The 22,133-nt window shown below is 33.0% G+C and overlaps 1 protein-coding gene across 4 annotated transcripts in view; it reads left to right on the forward strand.

Moving 5' to 3' along the window:
* The window catches only part of Arfgef1 (ARF guanine nucleotide exchange factor 1), a 107,913-nt gene that overhangs the window by 58,683 nt on the left and 27,097 nt on the right, over positions 1-22,133 (forward strand). For all 4 annotated transcript variants that reach the window (XM_076836350.1, XM_076836347.1, XM_076836348.1 and 1 more), the window contains 8 exons: positions 5,033-5,144; positions 5,518-5,723; positions 5,996-6,080; positions 9,710-9,881; positions 11,798-11,949; positions 15,797-15,925; positions 16,794-16,952; positions 17,172-17,322. In XM_076836350.1, the coding sequence (XP_076692465.1) occupies positions 5,033-5,144; positions 5,518-5,723; positions 5,996-6,080; positions 9,710-9,881; positions 11,798-11,949; positions 15,797-15,925; positions 16,794-16,952; positions 17,172-17,322 (1,166 nt within the window). The remainder of the gene's footprint in view (positions 1-5,032; positions 5,145-5,517; positions 5,724-5,995; positions 6,081-9,709; positions 9,882-11,797; positions 11,950-15,796; positions 15,926-16,793; positions 16,953-17,171; positions 17,323-22,133) is intronic.

Here is a 22,133-nt window from a genome sequence, read left to right on the forward strand (position 1 = left end):
TTGTCAGTTTTGCACAACATGCCTTGTTTTGACATTGTTATTCTTGCTGTTTGAGAGTAATATGACTTCTCATGAAAATTTGTTACCTTAGACAGTAGTAGATTGGGAGTATTATCCTTTCTTTTTCCTATTGAGTTCTCACAACTTTGTTTTAGGTATGCTAACCAGACGTCCATTTGAAATCCAATAAATTAATGAAGTCTCTCTTATTCACAAATTCTGTGAATAACCCATGCATTTATAGTACATGCCAGTTATTCAAGTGACTAAACACTATTATCATTTTTTACCTCTATTGGAAGTGGACTATTTGGAAACCAGCCAATTATTTTTATCCATACCACCACTGAAAAATTTTATAGGTACTCACTACCTTTGGTTGAAGCATATTGATTTTATTCTGTATTTTTTCCACCATTGAGCTTTGCCAAGTGGTTTCATTGTGTCATAGTTGGTTCCAACAATGACATGTTTATTATCTCACTCTTTTACAATAAGAATTTCATTCTTTGTATCAAATCTGTAATCGTACAACCCCCTTGCTTGTTTTTTCATCAATGTTGTTGGTTTCAGAGGATGCTTCTTTATTTTCCTTCATGGTGCCTGTAAGTTGGAATCCAATATTTCCAAGATATACTAACAAGTCAGAGCCAGTGAACAGATTGTTGAAAAATACAGTGTGACACTTCAGCATTTATAGGACCTCCCAAGCAAAAGATCAACATTGGATCCTTCTTGAGCAGTTTTCCCACAATACAAGTCAAAGTTAAAGGAATATCCTGATACTCTTCACAGTACCCAGAATTTATAACCAAATCTATAAATTGTTTCAGTGAATTGTGTCTATAACATCTAATAATCATTTCAACCACAAACATTTTGCAAAGATACAAAATTTCATGCATGACTTTAGAATTATATTTATTAAGGATGAACTTAAAAACCTTAACCTTTAATATTCTTCTGCCATTCATTATTGTTGCAAAAATGTATGATATTTATTAGCTCCTGAAAACAGTTTCTTGACATAGCATTTTTGATAGTAGATACACCAAAATCATCATTTGATCAGTAGTTTCTTATGGAAGTTAGCTGATGATAACCTGAAAAATTAAGAATTCCTGAAAATGTTTTAAACTCATTTACAGTAAGTACTTCAGATTGATTCTTTGAAATATTTCAAATTGATTTTTTTTCTTTCTGCAGTAGTGTGTGTATATCATATATTTCAGGTGTCAAAATTTCTTCAAAAATCTCTACCAGGCTGACATACTCTAATGAATTTATAATTTTTCTCAAGCATTCAGAATAAGTGCTTTGTCTAATATATTGTTTGGAGTACAGAAACACAGGTCACAACTTGTCAACAAATACCCACAAGTAGCAACAACTTAAGAGTTTGTCAGGCAATGTCCTAGTGTTCTATTTATACAACAGCTATTTTTGAACACTTATAATTTGAAATATAGTACATTCCTTGAAATAAAATGACAACCTAGTTCTAGAAAATCCTTTCATGAATGCAATTCTTACATTACATATCAATATTTTGTTCTATTGAACAAATTTCATAAAGAAACTTTTGCTGTAAAGTTTATGCTATTTTTCAACAATAAGTTTAAAAATACTTTCCAAGCCAGGTGTAGCACATCGTTGTGATCCCAGTGATTGGGAGGCTGAGGCAGGAGGATTGCAAGTTCAAAGCCAGCCTCAGCAACTTAGCAAGGTCCTAAGTAACTTAGTGAGGGCCTTTCTCAAAATTAAAAAATGAAAAAGGGTAGGGATGTGGCTCAGTGGTTAAGCCTGGGTTCAATCTCCTGTAACCCCTTATTCCATAATATTTTTTTCCAAATCTCTAGTCATCCACCTATTTTCTCAAAAGAGTAGAACTCTAAAAATATAATTACTTCAAAGTTATGCATGGTATGGGTTTTAATTAGGAAAAAAATTGAGAAAACATGCACATATTCTTTGTTATAAAATTAAAAAATCTTATAAAGTGGCCTCAGGAAATAGTCATCAGTACTCCATTCTTTTTAATTGTTTAGTCTATATTTATCTAAGTCCCATCTATTTCTGATATTATGCAAACTCTCAGGGATACTAGATGAACGAGTTAACCTTTCTTTCTGAGGAGCTCACTGTCAAGTATATAAATATGTATATTGAAATTCTGTTGGTCACCAAGCAAACATATATTTGGTACTTGAGATTATGTGCCAAGCACTGGAATGCACTGGTCCTTGTGTTCCAGATTATAGTCCAAATATAGGCAAAGTATATAATTTTTAAGAGTAACTATACAAGGCCTGTATTAGTAGAGTGTTAGTCAAAGTGTTGCCAAGGGAAGCCAGCTCTATTTGAAGTCCTGAAGAGTGAGAGGGAGTAGTTAAGCATAGTCACAGGGCTTCAAAGGGGAATCTCCATAGCCACCCGTCCTCTTAGCCACTTTATTTTTTTTTCACTATCATATCGCCATAACAAAGATGCTTTTATGGAGCTATGTTTCCAGTATGTATACTCCTTTCCTGATACCACTGTATCTTCTTTGCCTCCTGCCTTTCTGACCACCTCATCTTAGTCTTGTTATGGGTTATTTTTTCTTGAATATTTATAAACATTACCATAGTTCTATCCTTCAGCCCATTTCTTTCTTGTTTTGTGTCTTTCCTTAAGTGATTATGTTCTTTTTCATAACTTTAGTTAATATCTGTGTGCTAATATCTCACAACTCCCAAGTGTTAATTTTTAACATACACACCTCTACGGAGATCCAAGACTCATTTCTCTACTAGCCTGTTTGGATCTCCACTGGATGTTGCATAATTTCTTATGCCCAGCATGTATATGACCAAATTGGTTAGTCTCACCATAGTCAACACCTTGATACTCTTATCCCAAACAAAAAGCCAGACAAAAATTCCTATTTTGTCATTTAGGCTAATGACTCGAGCATGCTACTAAATTTATAAATTAGAATCCCGAGAGTTAGCTTTAAGTTTCCCCTTACTGTTAAATCTAATATTCACTATGTAGGTTCTGTCCATTCTACTTCCTGAATATCTCTGCAATTCATTCTTTCTCTCTCTTCCACAAGCTATCCTTTGGAGTCAGACCACTTCCAGTTTTCACCTTGATTAGTATAACCTTTTCATCGACTTACTTTTTTTTTCATGCTTTAGGCTTTTCTCAACTGTACTAGAATAATCTTTCTCAAATGAAAATTTTTGTTTTCATTTTGCTTGTTCTTAAAGAATAAACCAAAGCTTGCGAAAGCAGATAGTACCTTCAGGATTTGGAGCTGCACGGTGCCGAACTTTATTTCCTGTCAGTTCTCTATCTCACTTAATTCCAAAAATGCAGAGCTATTTATTACTGTATCATGCTGTTTTATGGTTTTGCATATGAGTATGGCTTCTTTTTCTGGGATGTTTCTCTTACTCCTTATAAAAGTTGTAATCATTCTTCAAAATCCAGTGCTAGAATCACCTTCCACAAGAAAATATTGTGAACATCTCAGTTATTGGTCACCTCTTCCATGTTGTGTTCTTATTTCGTGAATACATCCTATTTGTTCTATTTTTAAAATTGTGTTTTCTTTCATTAGAGTGAGAGCTTCTGGAAAGTGGGGATTGTGTTTTATCTCAATGAAAAATGTTTGCTTTTAATTAACACAGTGGCTGTGTTTGAATTAGAACTCAACAGGGGAATCATTAAGACAGAATAGGGAAGAACATTACAGACAAATAGAATGGCTTGGGCACCAGCACCAAAGGAGAGGGAGGACATTTGAGGATTCTTGGTTAGTATGTCAGGGCAGGATGAGGGAAGAGTGGCAGGAGGTAAGATTAGAGTTGAATCTGGATTATAGAAGGCCTTATTCTCCATGAAAAGGGGGTTTTTGTCTTGTTTCCTTTGATACTGGCATGCTGATAAGGGTTTTAAACAGAGGAGTGGCATCATCAGATTTCTGTTTGAAAAGATGATTTTGCAGCAGCCTGAAAGAATAGACTAGAATGTGGGCAAAACAAGACATAGGGAGATCATTTAAGAACTCTTGCAGTAACCCAGGTGACAGGTGATGAGGCATTAGTGTAATAAAAGTAGGAAGAAAATTTGTTAGTGACATTTGAGTTGACTCTTGAAGCATATGGGGGAGTTCCCCTATGAGTGGATCTGATAAAGATCACGTAGAGAAATAGTCTCTACAGCTACATTATGTTTGGGCAATACAGTAGGACATATAGGAGCAGGTGAGAGAAGGGGAGTGAGAGATAAACTAGAACTATAATTGTTTTGTTTTGGTGGTGCTGGGGATTGAACCCAGGGCCTTGTGCATGCTAGGCTAGCACTCTACCAACTGAGCTATATCCAGAGTCCAGAACTAGACTATATTTGAGAAAGGTTTTGTGTGCCATTCTAATGAATTTGAACAGATAAGCCAAGGCTACTTGAAGATTTAAGGGAAAATGTATATTCAAAAGTCTGTGATACTTAGTATTCACATTCTTATCAGTCCATCTACTATGTGGCATTGTCTCTAACCACTGTTGTTATGAATCAAGAAATATACCATCTTACAATAAAATGTCTGTAAAATGACCTGGACCAGTAAAGAAGGCCTTCCTTGTGAGGCTTTTATTCTGGTTCTTTTTGACTGGCAGTTGAATTCACTTTACCACTGACCTATACAGCTCCAGTTATTTTTATTTTTCACTTTGAGACCAGGTTCCATTAAATTACTAAGGCTAGTCTTGAACTAGGGATCCTTCTGCCATAGCCTCCCCTGTCACTGGGATTACACATGTGTACCACCACACCCAGCTCATAGGAGACTCTTTTCTAAGAAAAAAGTGAATAAAACTTGGTAAAATGTAGTATTTTTGTACATCCAGGTACAAATGATGATCTTATTTAAGATCTGTGTTCTAAGTACTATTGGAAAACTAATTTATTGTAGTTTAAGATCCTCTTTTCAAGAATTACAAATGGTTTTGTTTTTAATGTTTCTGTTAACATGAACATCATCTAGATTTAATAAGAAACCAAAGAGAGGAATACAGTACCTCCAAGAACAAGGGATGCTTGGCACCACACCTGAAGATATTGCCCAATTCTTACATCAAGAGGAAAGATTAGACTCTGTAAGAATACCATTTTATTTCTTTTTTTCTGCAAAATTCTTTTTAAATTATTAAAACATACAATGGAACCTTTAAAATGCATTCCTAAATATGTAATAAAACCTAAAGAATAACCTGGATACTGTATGTTTATCTAAATATATAAATATAACATAAATTTTGCTTTTTGTATTTTCTAAAGATACAATGTCTTGATTTTTTTTAAAAAAATAAGCACATTGAGCACATTTAACTTTTAATTTTATGTTTAAAATTGTTAACCTGGTAGTTAAAAACATGTGGATATTACAGATTTTTCTTCTTTTTAAGAGGCTGTGAGGCAAATGCAATGTACTATTAGAATATCAATTTCTATCTTTTGTTTTTATGTTAGACTCAAGTGGGTGAGTTCCTGGGAGATAATGATAAATTTAATAAAGAAGTTATGTATGCATATGTGGACCAACATGACTTTTCAGGAAAGGACTTCGTTTCAGCCCTTCGCATGTTTCTGGAAGGATTCCGTCTTCCAGGAGAAGCTCAAAAAATTGATCGATTAATGGAAAAATTTGCTGCAAGATACCTAGAATGTAACCAAGGGTAAATAAGATTCTGATGTTTCTTTTGTGAACTATATCCATGATAGTGTGCTAGGGAGGATCAGGGTTTCAGAGATATTAGGACATAATCCCATGTCCTCAAGAGAATTTATATTATCTACTATCTAGAAGTAATAAGTCATATTCATAAAAAATTGTAATATGAGGTACAACATAAATTCTAAGAAAATTTAAAGTGCTTTTGGTTTGAGATGACTTACTTAAAGTATGAAACAATAAAGTTTATAATAATATATGCATTTATTTTTCCAGACAAACCCTTTTTGCTAGTGCAGATACTGCTTATGTTTTGGCTTACTCAATTATCATGTTGACCACAGACCTTCATAGTCCACAGGTATGTTTTGTTCTACATCAATTTTACAATAAGTAGTAAAAATTCAATATATATTATTTTGAATTCAGTTAAGCACTAGTTGAAATTTTAATGTTATATAGTTAAACTGGTTGGTTACCAAATTGGTATTTTTAGTTAGAGTAGGTATACATTTTACAAAAGCAATCCCTATGAATAATTCTAAGTAGACTTTTGAGTATATGCAAAATATGTCTGTATTTATCATTCTCATAATTGACAACTTTTGAACAGTTTTAAGGTAAATTTTAATCTAAAAAGATGTTTATAAGTTGCTTGTGTGTACTTGTTGCAATATGAGAAAACACTTTACATAACCATCTTTTTAAAAAAAAAATTTCAAACTTAAACAGTAGAAAAATCTGTGGCCTTCATAGTTACCAGTTTATGGTCAGTCTTCTAGCTACATCCCTTACTTCCTCCAAGTAAATTTGAGGTGAATCCAGATATTATTACATCTGTATTTATTTCAGTGTGTATCTCTAAAAGAGAAATATTGTATTTAAACCATAGCCACAATACCATCACACCTAAAATATTAGTATTATTTTTAAAATTGATCAGACCTCTGGGAAATGTTCAAATTTCATTTACCACATCAAATTCATAATTCCTTCTTAAATATTACCCACTTTTTTAAAAAGTTATTTTTAAAGTGTCTAGTATTCTGAAACCACACTTTGATATCCTTAGGTAAAATTATCTTTATAGATTATTTGCAAGAATTTCTTAGTACTTCTAGGGATGGGTATCTAATGAAACTTATTAGTCTTTGGATGTAAATTAAATTATTAAATTATGTTCATATTAATCTGAGATGTATTGGAACAATTAAAATTTATTTGCAGTTTGAGGTTAAACTTTGCAGTACAGGGATTTTGGGGGGGGGGGATGTTCAGAGATGTTGAAGATTGGGTCCATATGGAAATTATCTATTAACATAAGGCAGAAGGAGTATGTATGATGTTATTCCTGTTTTAAACACCAGAACTGAAAAACTGTGGATGTGCCATCTCTTGTCCTAAAGATAAAACACCATTAAGTTCGAGATTGCTACCTATATTTGAAGAATAAACCAAAGCTTGTGATAGCAGATAGTACCTTCAGGATTTGGAGATTGACTTGGTTTTATATTCAAGATTGACTTGGTTTTAATTAGCTTTTTTTAAATTATATGTAGTTAAGATTGTGATCATTTAACATTTGTTGTGGCATATTGTTCAAATTGTAGTCAAAGCAGCTTATCTTCAGGGTTTTTATTATCCAGTGTGACTACTTTTTTCCATGATGAAAGGCAATCCATAGATAATGATTTATTTAGATGTTATTATTATCAAAGTTTTCAGTCTTACAATAGAAATTACAACCTGGACTTAAAAATCTTTATTTTTAGAAGATTATTATTTTAAAGACATTTGGTTTTATAAATATAAGCAACATCATATACAACCATGCTATAAATCTTCCTAAGTGTGTGTGGATATTCGTGTTATTTAGAAGAAATGTTAAAAATTCCTTTTATATGTTTTGATAAATACTCAGATTTTTAGAGTCGTTGAACACATACCAGTTAGGGAGCATTATCTTAATGGTGTTTTGTCTTTAGATTTATCCATGAAATATGCTTGGTGTTCTAACTTAGTGGTAGCAATCTCGAACTGTTCCTTATCAGACCTAGTATCCAAGTGATGATGTGCATACAAGTTCCTGTGAAGCTAAGTAGTCTGTTAGAAAATTGAACTCAAAATCTTGGCCCCAGGTGATTTATGAACCATAACAAGTAACATCATTTTTTTAAAAATACAGATAACTTAAAGGAGTTCCATAAAACCAGTTTTTCTCAGTGTTAGTTTTTCCAAAGTTCAAATATAGGTGAATTTTAGCAAGTTATTTATCTACCTTATTCACCTAAAATATTTATGGTTAGGCTACCTTTTGTATATAATACACATCAGAGAAGGTTTTTTTTTAATTGCAGTATAGTTAAAACATATTTGAATATGTGTTTACATTAATGTTCACCAGTAGTATTGACCAGCTTTGCATGATTTAAACACTGAAGTAATTCAGGTATATCAGAATAAAATTCAAGAGTGGAGCATTTCATAAAAGATGTCAGGAGAAGAAAAGTAGAATAATGTTTTACGCTGCTTCCAGAATTCTACCACAGCAGAAGTGTGCAATAGTGGGATTCTGCTCATACCCAAATGCACAGACATTTTTCCATATTTAAAATTTGCTAAAATGTTTTACCATACTCTAAATTTCCAGGTGATTTTTATTTTTCTTTATCTTTTTCTTGACAGTTTTGTTATTCTCAAATGTCTTTTTTAAAAACGCATCTGTCAGAACTTCGGGGAAATGGCTTGCTTACATTTATATTTTTTAATGTCGTGACTTAAGATGATTTTTTTGAAGTTATAATATTCTAGGTCTTTATTCCATTAATAGTAAGTTCCATGGTAATATTTCTACAGTTTCATAGGAGGAGCACTCCTACCAGTGCTTTTCTGACACATTGGAAGGATTTTACTTGCAAAGTAATGTGAACTTAAATAAGTATATATACCCGAGTTATATCCTGCACCTTATTGTTCTGAGAACATTTATGCAGATTTATAAGAGCTTTATCTTTAGAATTACTTTTAATTCTTTGTGGAAGGTAGTAGGAATATATCTTATTAAATATTTCTTCAGAGATAACATATAAGATTTCTGGGCTTTGTCTATCTGAATTTCTGGAGAGATGGTATGGACATTTTTGCTAAATCAATTCCCAGGTTTGGTGATGGAGCTGCCATTTTAGAAGTTATAAATTTGTACTCCTCAATTTATTTAAGTAAAACATTCCTATTCAGAATATTTTTGGCAAGCGGGGGGTGGATACCAGGGATTAAACTCAGGGGTGCACTCGACTACTGAGCCATATCCCCAGCTGTTTTATATCTTATTTAGAGACAGGGTCTCACTGAGTTGCTTAGCACCTCGCTTTTGCTGAGGCTAGCTTTGAACTTGTGATCCTCCTGCCTCAACCTTCCAAGCCACTGGGATTATTTGTGCACCACCGCGCCCGGCCTTCAGAATATTCTTAGATAAGACAAAACATTTAGAAGGATACTTTGCCCAGATCACATACTATTATTCAGTTACCATAATCTCTCAGAATTTGTTATCTGATTTTAAACAAATTTCAACTGCATAGTTATTTTTGTGTCTGCTGTTTTAGAAAATCAGCTTTTAATTCATTGGCAAAATGTTTGTTTTTCTGCAGTAACATTTGAATCTTTTTGATTCTGTATTTCAAATAATTGTGTTTCTAAAAGAGAGCTCTTAAATCTTAGGCTAAAACAAATAACTTCATTCATTCTAGTCTCCCTCCTTATCAAATACTCATGTCTATATCAGAGCAAAGTGAATTCTTATATGCCAAAATGGGTCTTTTCTATATTCATTTTTTATGACTTCCTTTTTTTTAAAGGTATGTTTTATTGAATGTTTTCTACTTTCAGTCATCAGGGTATTTATAAAATTTCCTATATATTCAGTTTGCTAAAAAATGAGTGAATTTTTTTATGTTAATTTTAGGGAATATAATGGTTTTTCCTATCTAGGTTAAAAACAAAATGACAAAGGAACAGTACATTAAAATGAATAGAGGTATTAATGACAGTAAAGACCTTCCTGAAGAGTATCTGTCAGCCATCTATAATGAAATAGCTGGGAAAAAGATATCCATGAAAGAAACAAAAGAACTAACAATCCCTACAAAATCAAGTAAACAGAGTAAGTATCTGAATCAGTTGAATCCTGGTGTGTACAAGGGGAAAAACATGGGTTCATAAGAGTTTATTACTTGATTTAAAATAAAGTAACCCCATATAACTTTGGGATAGAACTATGTTTTGACAAGAAGTATTATACAGTTTGTATTATATACAGTTTGGTGATATGATTGTATGCTTCCCGTATTTTGAAGAAGGAACACTGACCAGTGATTAATGGAAAACACTAAATAATTGCACGTTAATGTGCATTTTATGTGTACTTGTTTAGCAGTTAATCTCAGCAAGATTTGGAGGCCAGAGAGATTGGTTAGACCACCCCATATAAAACATCAACTCTGTCTTATTTTCTGTCTTCTTTTCATCTCTAAGCAGCATAACTGTCTTTATACCCATCATTAAACATAAATGAAAGGTGAAAGTAGCAACGACTAGAAGAGGTGGGGAAGGTTAGGATCACTGAAATTGGAAATGACTACTTCAATCTACAAATTATGCCACTGTTGAGTCCCTAGATCTAACCAGCCAGTGGTGGACCCAGTTCTGGTCTAAACACTATGTACATGAAGACTGGTGATTAAATTAGAGCTATCATCTGCAGGACATTCCTAGCCCTTTTAGGATAATGGTTCAAGAATATACTCATAATATTTAGAGAGAAAGAGGATTCCTACCTTGCTGATTATTTCTACTTAGAAGTGAAATCTCAAGCTTGAATAGATTACAGTAGCAAACCTGCTAACAAGAAAGAAGCAGTGAGGTCCTTATGCTTTGTCTATTTCTAAAAGTTGGATTATGGGATCAGAGGCTAGGGAAATAATGTCAGAAAGAATATAACTTATCTATGGAATTTTAGTAAATTTATCCTCACTTTAGAGAGATCAGGAAAAAGAATCAGAATCTATGAGCTGACTATAGTATAAAAACTTTTATTCAGTCTCTGTCCTTAGAACACAGAGAAGTTAAGTGGCAAAGCCAAGTCTTAAACTAGTTCATCCTTGGCTCTTACTCTGGTTGGTAGTGTTATTTAATCTCTCTTATAACATTAAATATATTAATCAAGCCTTTATTTTTACACTTGAGTAAGATGCCTATTATCTATTTAATTTCTTCCTCCTATATTATACTTGAATTCCTCTTTTTTTGGTCTCTTTTGTCTGTGATGGTAGGAAGTTTATAAGAAATGTAAGGAAACAGTGATGTGCAAAAAAACAATAAAATTACCTTCGAGAGGGGGCTGGGGTTGTGGCTCAGTGGTAGAGTGCTCATCTAGCATGCATGAAGCACTGGTTTCAATCCTCAGCACCACAAAAAAATAAAGATATTGTATCCACCTAAAACTAAAAAATAAATTTAAAAAAAAATTACCTAGGAGTGTTAGGGCCAGTGTTTTCTTGCTAACTCAGGCAAACCCATGAAGTGCAAGAATCCCATTGCTTTTTCCTATTTTCTGCAGTTCTCCTATCTCACATTTGGATTGTTACTCTAACATTTTCATTGTGACAACTCACCTGCTCTTACTCTTCTTTTTGTAGATTTTCCACTTACTCCTAAAATTGTTCACCATTTTAAAATGAACAATTCTATTGACATTTAGTAGTTTACAATGTTGTACAGTCACTACCTCTGTCTAGATCCATATGTTTCATTACCCCAAAATAAAGCCCTGAATCCATTATACAGTTATTCCCCTGTTCCCTTTCCCTCTAGACCCTGGCAAATACCAGCCCACTTTCTGTTTCTATGGATTTACCTATTCTGGATATTTCATGTAAGTTGAATTATATAAGACTTTTTGTGTCTGGCTTCTTAGGATCTTTTTAACTTAGTGTTAATTACCAGTGTTTATTTGGCAGTAAAACATGAAAATAGCATTTTAAATGCTTTATTGAATGCCAATTTTGTTTATTGTTTCAGATGTAGCCAGTGAAAAACAAAGAAGACTTCTGTATAACTTAGAAATGGAACAAATGGCCAAGACAGCTAAAGCACTCATGGAGGCTGTGAGCCATGTTCAGGCACCTTTTACAAGTGCAACACATTTGGAGCACGTGAGGCCTATGTTTAAGGTTAGAATTACTAGTAACTTTTGATTGCAATATACATTTTTATATAATTTTTTCCAGCATATTTTTAAGAAAAAAATAGCACATTTGACCTGGAAGCTATCGCCTATTACTTTAGGGCATAGTGGATATAAATTACAGAAAACAAAAAGAGGTATGCACTATAAGAAATTAATAGGCACATGATCCTAGGAAGTGGAAAGCTTTTGGAGAATGGCCATTAATTCTTGGCTTGTTTTTCTTCAAGTGAGTTGAACTGAAACCTTTGGAGTTAAACTCAGATTTCAAAGTGACGCTGTGGCTCTTGCTCTCTCAATGCTTCTAGCCCGTGAACTAATATAAGGGTTCTGAGTGTGCCTGGAGCCCAGAAAGTAGGTTAAGGATCAGAAGAGAATGTTATTTGTGTTTGTGGTTTGATTTAGTAAGACTAATGTCTATTGGTTCTTTGCAGTTTGATTTCCCTTTACTTCTTAATCCTCCTATTCTGACCTTTCTCCAAATTCCAAAATGAGTAAGCAGTACATTATAAGAGTTATAGAGAAGTAGAGTGGAATCAGTTAATTTTGAAAAGTTAAAGTGAGTGAAGTGTTCCAGTTCATAAGACAGTCTGCTAAGATCCTCTGTGGAGACTGAAGATCATAATTCAAGTTATCATTCTAATTCTAGCTATATATGTATAGGTAGTGAAAAATTACAGGATTTCTACATTTAAGAGGTTTTGTTTTAAATAATTTTATACCTTCATTTTACTTTTCTTTTCAGGTAGCTTTTTGGGAGGGGGAGGGGAAGAGTATTTTTTGTCATTGTTAAATAAAATAAGAAAGATACCATAATCTACTGCTTGGAAAAAAAAATTGTTATTATGTGTATGTACAACTTTTCTATCTTAAACAGTTGTGATCATACCATGTAAAGAATTTTATGTTTTTCTGTTTCTCATGTGTTTCTCTATTTCATTAAAAATTCTTCATAAACAGCTTTTATGATCTAGTCTCTGGATTAACTGTAGTGATATACTCCAAGATAGATTTAAGAATCAGTCTTTTCACTAGGGTGGTAACACACGCCTGTAATCCCATCAGCTCAGGAGGCAGAGGCAGGAAGATTGCAAGTTCAAAGGCAGCCTCAGCAACTTGGTGAGGCCCGAAGCAACTTAGTGATACCCTGTCTCAAAATAAAATATAAAATGGGCTGGGGGTGTGGCCTAGAGTTAAGTACTCTGGGTTCAATCCCAGATACCAAAGAAAAGAATCTGTCTTTCCCCTCAGTGCCATTTCTACTACCACTGCCATATTCCAGAAATTCTTATTTCTGCCTCTGAAATAAGTACCATAGTACTATAAGTACTATAAGTACTAAGTACTATAGTACTCTCCAAACTGGTATCTTTACATCAACTTTTATATTTCTCTTATCCATTTACAAAGGCTGTAGTGATCTTTTCAAAATACAAAATGAAATGCCACTTTCTTCCTTAAAGCCTTACACTTTTTTTTATTACCTCTTTTTATTCAATTATCACAACTAAATGGAAATAGGTAAGGCAGGTACTGTTTCCCTTTGTTTTATGACCTAGATTATTAGAGTTTAGAGTAATTTTGTGACTGCAGTGTGCCGTAGACCAAACAGGTACCTTAACCCAGGTTTCCTGAATCTTACATTGACGATGTTATAAAACCTAATATATTAATAGAGTTTCTAGAACTCCTATGGTTTGGCTCCACCTGCCTCTCTGAATATCATAGCTGAACATCTTCTATCTCTTATTGTTCTGCAATCACATTTGCATTCTTTCAGTTTCTAGAATGTCTCACATTCTTTTCAGGTCCTTTGTCTAGAATGTTTGTTCTTTTTTCTAAGTAGTTTCTTTTTATTATAACATGCTCTCCATTTCTTTCATTATTTATAATAGTTTGATGATTTATACATATATACAACATATATATACATATATTTTTTGTGTGTGTGTGTGTGTTTGTGTTTATTAGGCCAGAGACTGTGTTCACTTTTTCCAGTATAAGCATAGCTCCTGGCTTGTGGTTATTGCTCAATATGTAACTATGGGTGGGCTGAGGTTGTGGCTCAGTGGTAGAGCACTTGCCTAGCATGTGTGAGGCACTGGGTTTGATTCTTAGCACCACATATGAATAAATAAAATTAAGTCCATTGACAACTAAAAAAAGTATTTTAATAAATAAATAAGCATTGACTAAGGAGAAGGATGGACTGATAATATCATTCTAGGAATTTAAGGGTAATAATCATTTGGGGAGGGGCACTTTACCATTGAGCTACATTCCCAGCCCCTCTTATTTTTGTTTTGAGACAAGATCTCACTGAGTTACTGAGGCTGGCCTTGAATACAATCCTTCTGCCTCAGTCTCCCAAGTAGCTGGGATTACAGATGTGTGCCCCCATGTTCAGTGGATATAAACATTTTTAATAATTTTTAAATGCATTGAAAATTATATTTTATAAAGGTTTACAGTTATAAACAGGCAGTTTCACTGAAGCAGAATATTATTTAGGTATAATTTTATAATCATTCTATTTGATTCCCAGTGAAGTTGAACATTTTTTCCCACTGGCTTTAGTTAATAAGTTTATATGTACTACACCTTATATGCTTTTCATAGCATCTCTCTGTGGTGACATCTTCAAGTATTATAAGAAAAAGAAATATGAGGTTTGAAGATATTAAGTGGCAGAGCAAAGATGAGCAAGAACATAGGAACTGTGGATTATGTTTGTTGAAAGATTGTAAGCTTTTAATTTTAAATTTTCTGAAGTTTAGAAGCAAAGCTCTTGAGTAACTATTTTTTCTTAGAATGCTAAAACGTTATAGACTTTTAAAAAATTCCAGTTGTCATTTATTTAGAACACTGACAAAAATATTTTTCATCTTCATGGCTATATGGATAGTTTTGCTGCTGCTGCTGCTTCTGCTGCTTTTTGAATGACTTTTATCAAGGTAGGGAGGAAACGCAGGGCCTTACAACATCCTACTCTAGTGATTTTTGCTTCTTGATGACTTACTAAAAGCAGTGAATACTTTTCCATCAGATATTTCGAAGTGTATGTATTGTTTTTAAAATTTTTTGTTGTTGTAGATGGGCACAATACCTTTGTTTGTTTGTTTGTTTATTTAATGTGGTGCTGAAGATCAAACCCAGCGTCTCATACATGTTAGGCAAGCACTCTGCCACTGAGCTACCACCCCTGCCCTCAAAGTATATGTTTTGGTATTAGGATTTTCCATAGTCAAAAAATAACCCTTCTTGGATTTATATTATAGTTTTATTAGGTATTCAGAGTTTTGAGATTTAATTTTTAGTATTTGTTGTCTTCCACAACCTGTAATGAGGAAAGATTTTATTAAACTTTTTTTTTTAATATTGTTTAACAAGGAGCCAGAGGTATCACTGTCTCAGTGTAAAACATTTAAAAAATTAAGCTAAATGATGTCCAGGTAACAGGTTTAAAGAAAAGAGAATAATATAATTTGTTGGAAGTTGGAAAATGATTACAAGGATTTTATTGGCAATAAAAGAGTCTGTGAATTTTCACTAGGATCAAAGCTTGCAAAGAGAGATGATTTCTGAAGTTGGGTAAACTAATATTTTTATGAATATTCACTATTCATTTCCATTTTTATTGATATGAATAATTTTATAGATGCTATTCTTAAAATATGTCTAAGGTTATCTACTGATTTTGTGATCTTGCTTTCCCACTTAAGCTCAGGCAGCATTTTATACTTTTCCCCCCTTTCTCTAAGAAGGCATTCTAGGTAATTATGCCATTTTTAACTTTTAGCTTATTTAATTTTTTAAATTTTTAATTTTGCTAGTTGGCTTGGACACCTTTTCTGGCTGCATTCAGTGTGGGTCTGCAAGATTGTGATGATACCGAAGTAGCCTCTCTTTGCCTAGAAGGGATAAGATGTGCAATCAGAATTGCATGCATTTTCAGCATTCAGGTAATGCAGAATTTTGCCTTCATGAGTTAGTCTGGAAAACATTGATTATTTGTGCTGTTGTTGTAGTTCAGTTCACAATATATTTTAATATCTAACTTATTACCAACTAATTTCAAATTTGTGGAAGAATTAATTGAATCTTCATGTTTAATTTTTGGAGGCTTTATAATGGAAAGGGTGGTTCTACACTGATCTTTCTAAAATTTTTATCTTTAATTACATTTTGTTTCTCTAAAGAATATTACCTATATAAAAATTCAAGACTGAATTTCTATGTATTAGAGTAATTGTTTAAGCATGTTATTTGTTTACACTTAGTGAATCATATTTTACATTATATATGTATTTATTTTTATATTATGACTTAAGCTTAAGAACAAGTTATCTTTAAGGGAACCAGTTCTGTTTGTGTATATGCTATATCTGAGAATAAATTTCAACCCAAACTTTTCTGTATTTTTACTTAAGAACACTTCATATTTAATTGTAAATGTTTTGGCTTAGTATATAACAAAGCACAATTTATCTTAGAGGGAGAAAATGAGCAAATTTATAAACCAGGATTTTGCTAATCTACATGGTACTTAAAACAAAGTACTCAATAAATATTTTTTTTTTACTGTATGAATTCCTTTGTTACCATCAAAATCTCAGCTTGAATTGATGTCTGTATTGCTTTTGAATTTGAGAAATTTATACTTTTTTGTTTTATAATTTTAAATTATTTTGTGGCATTGTGTGTAATTTATGATATGTGATTTGTAAAAACTAAAAAATGGCTTGTCAGTAAGGCATTAGAGATGAGTCAATCCGTTGTATTTACAACCTATAAATAAAATTTTTTGTTTTTTTATCTCTCTTTTTTAAGCTGGAAAGAGATGCATATGTTCAAGCACTAGCAAGATTTACCTTACTTACAGTGAGTTCTGGTATTACTGAAATGAAACAGAAGAATATTGACACAATAAAAACACTTATCACAGTGGCTCATACAGATGGGAATTATTTAGGAAATTCATGGCATGAGGTATAACCATTTTATTTTCAACTTTGCAGTTTGGTTTATAAAATGAGCATTAGCTAAATATTCTGTCACTGACATGGTTAAGTGAGAAGTTAAAATAAGTACATTTTTATAAGATTTGTAATGTAATCTATGTTGAAGTCCTAGCTGCATATGTTTAAATATTTTTGGTAGTGTATTTGTAACAGAATTTATATTTTCTTTTTCTTTTATGAAATGAAGATTCTGAAGTGCATCAGTCAATTGGAGCTGGCACAACTTATAGGAACAGGAGTGAAACCTCGATACATTTCTGGAACAGTGAGAGGCAGAGAAGGATCTCTGACTGGGACAAAAGATCAGGCTCCTGATGAATTTGTAGGTCTGGGGTTAGGTGAGAATTTAAAAAAATTTTTTTACAAAGTATCAAAAATTATTTTTATGTTCTTTATTATAAATCATTTTATTGTAGCAGTGAGATATAATTGGAGAAATTAGATAAAATACATTTGATCTACTCTTATGCAAGGTGACTATATAGGAAACTAAGTCTTTTTGGCCTGGTCTGGTTTGCAGTACTAAAGTGATTCCTAATCTCAGTCTCCTACTTGGTACAGTTAAATTATCTGTGGCCCTATGCAGGCCTACCCTAACTTTTCTGCCAGTATAGAATCTTTTTCTTTTTTTTTAAGTAGGGTTTCATTTTTTTTATGTATTTATTTTTATTTATCAGTATAGTATATTTATCTAAAGTTTCACCTAGTACTTAGTATGGCCAAGAACTTCCAATTTTAACCCAATAGAACAAAAGAAAATAATAGCAAAAATGATGCAGAAAAATCAAAGACAGTACACTTTTAGTCATAAATGGAAGGAATTCCACCAAAGAAGAAGCAAAGTTTAGCCTTTGCCCTGAGTGCTGTGTTTCTGGGTTCAAATTCTGTGTTTTTATCTGACTAAATGTGATGTTACTTTAACTGTCTCTCTGAGATTGGGTTTTCACTTTTGTAAACTAAACTGATAAGATTGTTAAGATTAAACATGAATATATATAAATGGATTTAGCATAATTATTGGGCTGTTAGAGACTTTTGGAAACTGTCCACCCTCCCTATCCTACTTCCAACCAAGAATATAGAGGCATTATTTAAAGAGAACAGTAAGGAATATGCTTAAGATCCAGGAATGTTTGCCCTTTTTAAGGCTTTGCCTTGTAACTTTACATTTCTGGACATTTTAAAATCTTTTAGTAAATCCCTGTTGCTGCTAGCAGGATAAGTTCTTAGGCAACCTAAAAAGATTTCAAACCTGGAAAAGGATCCATGGGGGAAGAAGTAAATACCAGGACCATTTTGTGGTTTTAAATGGACTGAGAAAAATTAATTCCATATGCTAATCCTACTGCATCAATTAACAGTGCAGTCTTTCTGTCATTGATACCATAGAAGCTAGGTAGTGTGAGGTCTGGGAGGTTAAGTTTCCTACATGATACCTAGATGATCCAACAGCAGGATTTGGAACTGCCTGAGCACCTGCATAGTGACTTAACATAACCTGAAAGTTCAACTTTAAACATTGGAACTATTAATTACTTCATGAGGTAGTATAAATGACAATGAAAACTACTTACAGGCAAGGAAGTGATGGTACACTGATGGATTGAATAGCTTTGAAAAAGCATAGGGAGTATGAGAAGGCAAAAGTTATTATTAAGTGTTCATTGCTGGTGCTCAGTTTTGGCAATTAGGTTACCATAAAATAAAACATTAGTAGAATATTTTAATCTTCTAAAAGTTTTAGTAGATAACAAATAATAGTATTTTCTAATAATGTTTTCTAATATACTTGAAATTAGTTCATTTGTTCATGGTGGTGTTGTGCCACTTATATTGTAAGGTTATGAGATGACTTGTCTTCTCCCTTCAGTAAAAGGGAATTTATGGAAAAATACATTTCAGAATTAGAAATGAAAAACAGTTCAGGCTTCAGGCCCACTCCCAAAACTAGTTACTCTCTCATACTCTTTATGTTTTCTCTTGTGCTATCTACTTTTCTGTTTTATCTGCTCCATTTTCCACTCGCCTTTAGTTCACTGGGCTCTCATTTTTTAGTTATACCCTTGCGGGGAACTACTAGCCTGTTGGCTTGGCCCACATTGGCTATCTCATTAGTTACCAACTCACATGGCAGATCTCTACCCCATCCCTCTGTGCCCACCTACTTTGATAGCAGACGCTTTCCTGAACCAGCTGATGTAGTTAGAATTTAAGCCAAAAGATGATGCAGCACAATCAAGCCAGTTGAAATCTAATATTCTTCTTTAACAACAGTATCCATGCACCCATATCCACGTAACCAAGTTGACAGGATTGAATATAGTCTTTCTGTATCCATGTGGAATTGGTTCCCTTAAGCATATTAAAATACACACTCAAGTCCCTAATATAAAATAGTGTAATATTTTCATATAATCTGTGCATCCTCACGTATATCTTAAATCATCCCTAGATTACTTGCAAACCTAAGGTATTGTAAATGGTCTGTGAATAGTTGTTACACTATATTGGTTAGGGAATAAGAAAAATAACAACATAAACTCCCTATATGTTCTGTTATAGATACACTTTTTCCCAAAAATATTTTTCTTTCTTTCCTTTTTTTTAACCACTGACCCACATCCCCAAGTCCTTTTTATTTTTTATTTTGAAACAGAGTCTCACTAAGTTGCTGAGGCTAGCCTTGAATTTGAGTTTCTCCTACTTAAGCTTTCCAAGTTGCTGGGATTACAGACAGTAATCCCAGTGTGCCTTGCTCCCCTGAAATATTTTCATTCCATAGTTAATTGAATTCATGGATATGGTAACCACCGTGGATATGGAGAAGTGGGTGTATATATTTTTCCAACTGTGATGAAAGTGTGTACTTTCTCTTTTTGGAAACTTGAAACTTACCATTTTTAAAAATACATAGTGTCTATAATTTTTTTCCCAGTACTAGGGATTGAAGCCAGGAGGGCTATACCACTGAGCTACATCCCCAGCACTTTCTATTTTTATTTTGAGACAGGGTTACTGTAGAGGCTGGCTTCAAATTTCTGATCCTCCTGCCTTAGCCTCCCAAGTAGCTTGGATTACAAGTATGTGCCACAGTGCCTGACTTAATTTTAAAATTTGAATCATGTTCATTCTGTTTTTTTAAGATACACTAATATATGAAAATGCCATGGCTTGATCTCTCATAAGTGTCTAAACTATACTCGCAGCACATACATCTTCACTACTTAGCCTAAATAGGTTTGCTTTTGAGTAATTTTTTGGTAAAATTAGAACTGTTTGCCTGTTGTACTGTCATATAATTATTTGGAAAGATTTCATATATTTGAGAAATGGATACTTTGAATTCCTAGTCATTTATATATTCTTTAATTCCTTTAAATAGTTTTAATAATAATTATATATTGTATTAAATATAAAAGTATTGAAAGCTCTAGAAAGGACATTTCATTTGATACACAAAGCAAGTTATGTGATGATTGGCATCATTTTTCTTTCATAGATTTTTCTTCCATTATATTCCTATAATGTGTTATGTGCTCCTAGTGTTCCTTGACACTGTTTCCCTACCACCCAATTCTCTGTCATTTACTTCAGACTTTCATCTTTCCTGTCTTGTGTTATACAAATAAACTCTTAATTTATCTCCCTGATTCCAGTATCACTTCCCATTTCAGTGTTCTCTAAATACTATTGGAGTTATTTTTTGGAAAATAGATTGAAGTATATCAGTCTTCTAAGAGGTCCAATGTTCTCAAAAGTACGTTAAATATGACAGTCAAGACTCTTCACATTCTGTCTTTATAGCTCCGTCTTCTACCTTTTTTCTTCCTTCTCACCCACCAAATTCTCTTGTTACGGCTACAGCCAACTATGGTGAAACATGACATGACCTTACATGCTTGTATTTCTTTATATAGTTACCTACTCTAATTTACTTTTTCTTCTGCTTCTTTTCCACATGGTCATCCTTTTAGGTTTCTACCTTGAATCAATATTTCATTGTATATGGAAACTTTCCATAGACAACACCCCATATTCTTCTTTTCCCTCTCAAAATCAGTTCTTGTTTTTAAGCAAACTCACTTGTAATTCGATTCAGCCATGAAGTAATTATTAAATTGTATTAAAGTTTACTATAAATATGCCTGTCTTTCCTAGTGAGGAGTGTGATTATCTTTTTCACACTGTTCAGTTACTAGAATAGAATTTGAGTTCATCTGATTTAAATGACATCTTAACTGATGTGTTTGCATTCAGAATAGCATTTATTGAGTGTTTGGTCAGTTGCATCAACAAACATTTGTGAAGCACCTACCTGCTTTGAATGTAATATTAAATAAGGTAGGAGGGAACCAAAAAAGAATATGACTTGATTGCTAACCTTTAGGGAACTTTTTATCTGTGTGATAAGGCAACATTGACATACCTGAAATAATTTGCCTGAAATTGTTTGGAAATAATTCTTATTGGAGTAGTACTTATTAAATAATTGCTTAGTTCAGAGCCATATAAGAATAATGAAGAGGAATCCTTCATTGAGAACTTGAATTGAGTTTTTGATAGTTGAGAGACAGCATGACTAGAGATGCATATTGGTTAAAATATTGAAGGCAAAGTGCCTTAATTATTAGGCTACAGTTTATACTTTATCCTGTGAGTAATAATAAAATAAAGATAATATTTTAGGAGTATTAATCAGGCAGGAGAATGATGGAGAGACTGAAGAGGGAAATAATTAGTAGTAGGAAAGTAAGTTTGGTAACTGTTCAGTAATCTAGTAATCCAGCACAGAGATTATGAAGTTCTCTGCTAAGTAGTAATGGACATAAACAAACAATATTTAAAACAAATCAAAAGATAGGTTAGTGACTAGTTGAATATTGATGGTGGAGGAGGGAAAGGATATTCAAAAACGGATATTTGAAAACTGGGGATATTATTTCACTGTTCAACATTTAGAATCAGTTTGGGGGGTAAAGATAAATGATTCTCTTGAATAAGAGAAAGAAATACAGGTAGAATTTTCAACAAGTGTTAGGGGATTGGAAATTAAATGACAGGGAAATTCTAATTATATGGAATTGGAATCATCCACAGAAGGTATCACTGGAATTGGGATTGATGCTGTATTTCATAAACATTAAAGGAA

The sequence above is a fragment of the Callospermophilus lateralis genome, chromosome 16, assembly GCF_048772815.1.
Source record: "Callospermophilus lateralis isolate mCalLat2 chromosome 16, mCalLat2.hap1, whole genome shotgun sequence".
Classification (NCBI taxonomy): domain Eukaryota; kingdom Metazoa; phylum Chordata; class Mammalia; order Rodentia; family Sciuridae; genus Callospermophilus; species Callospermophilus lateralis.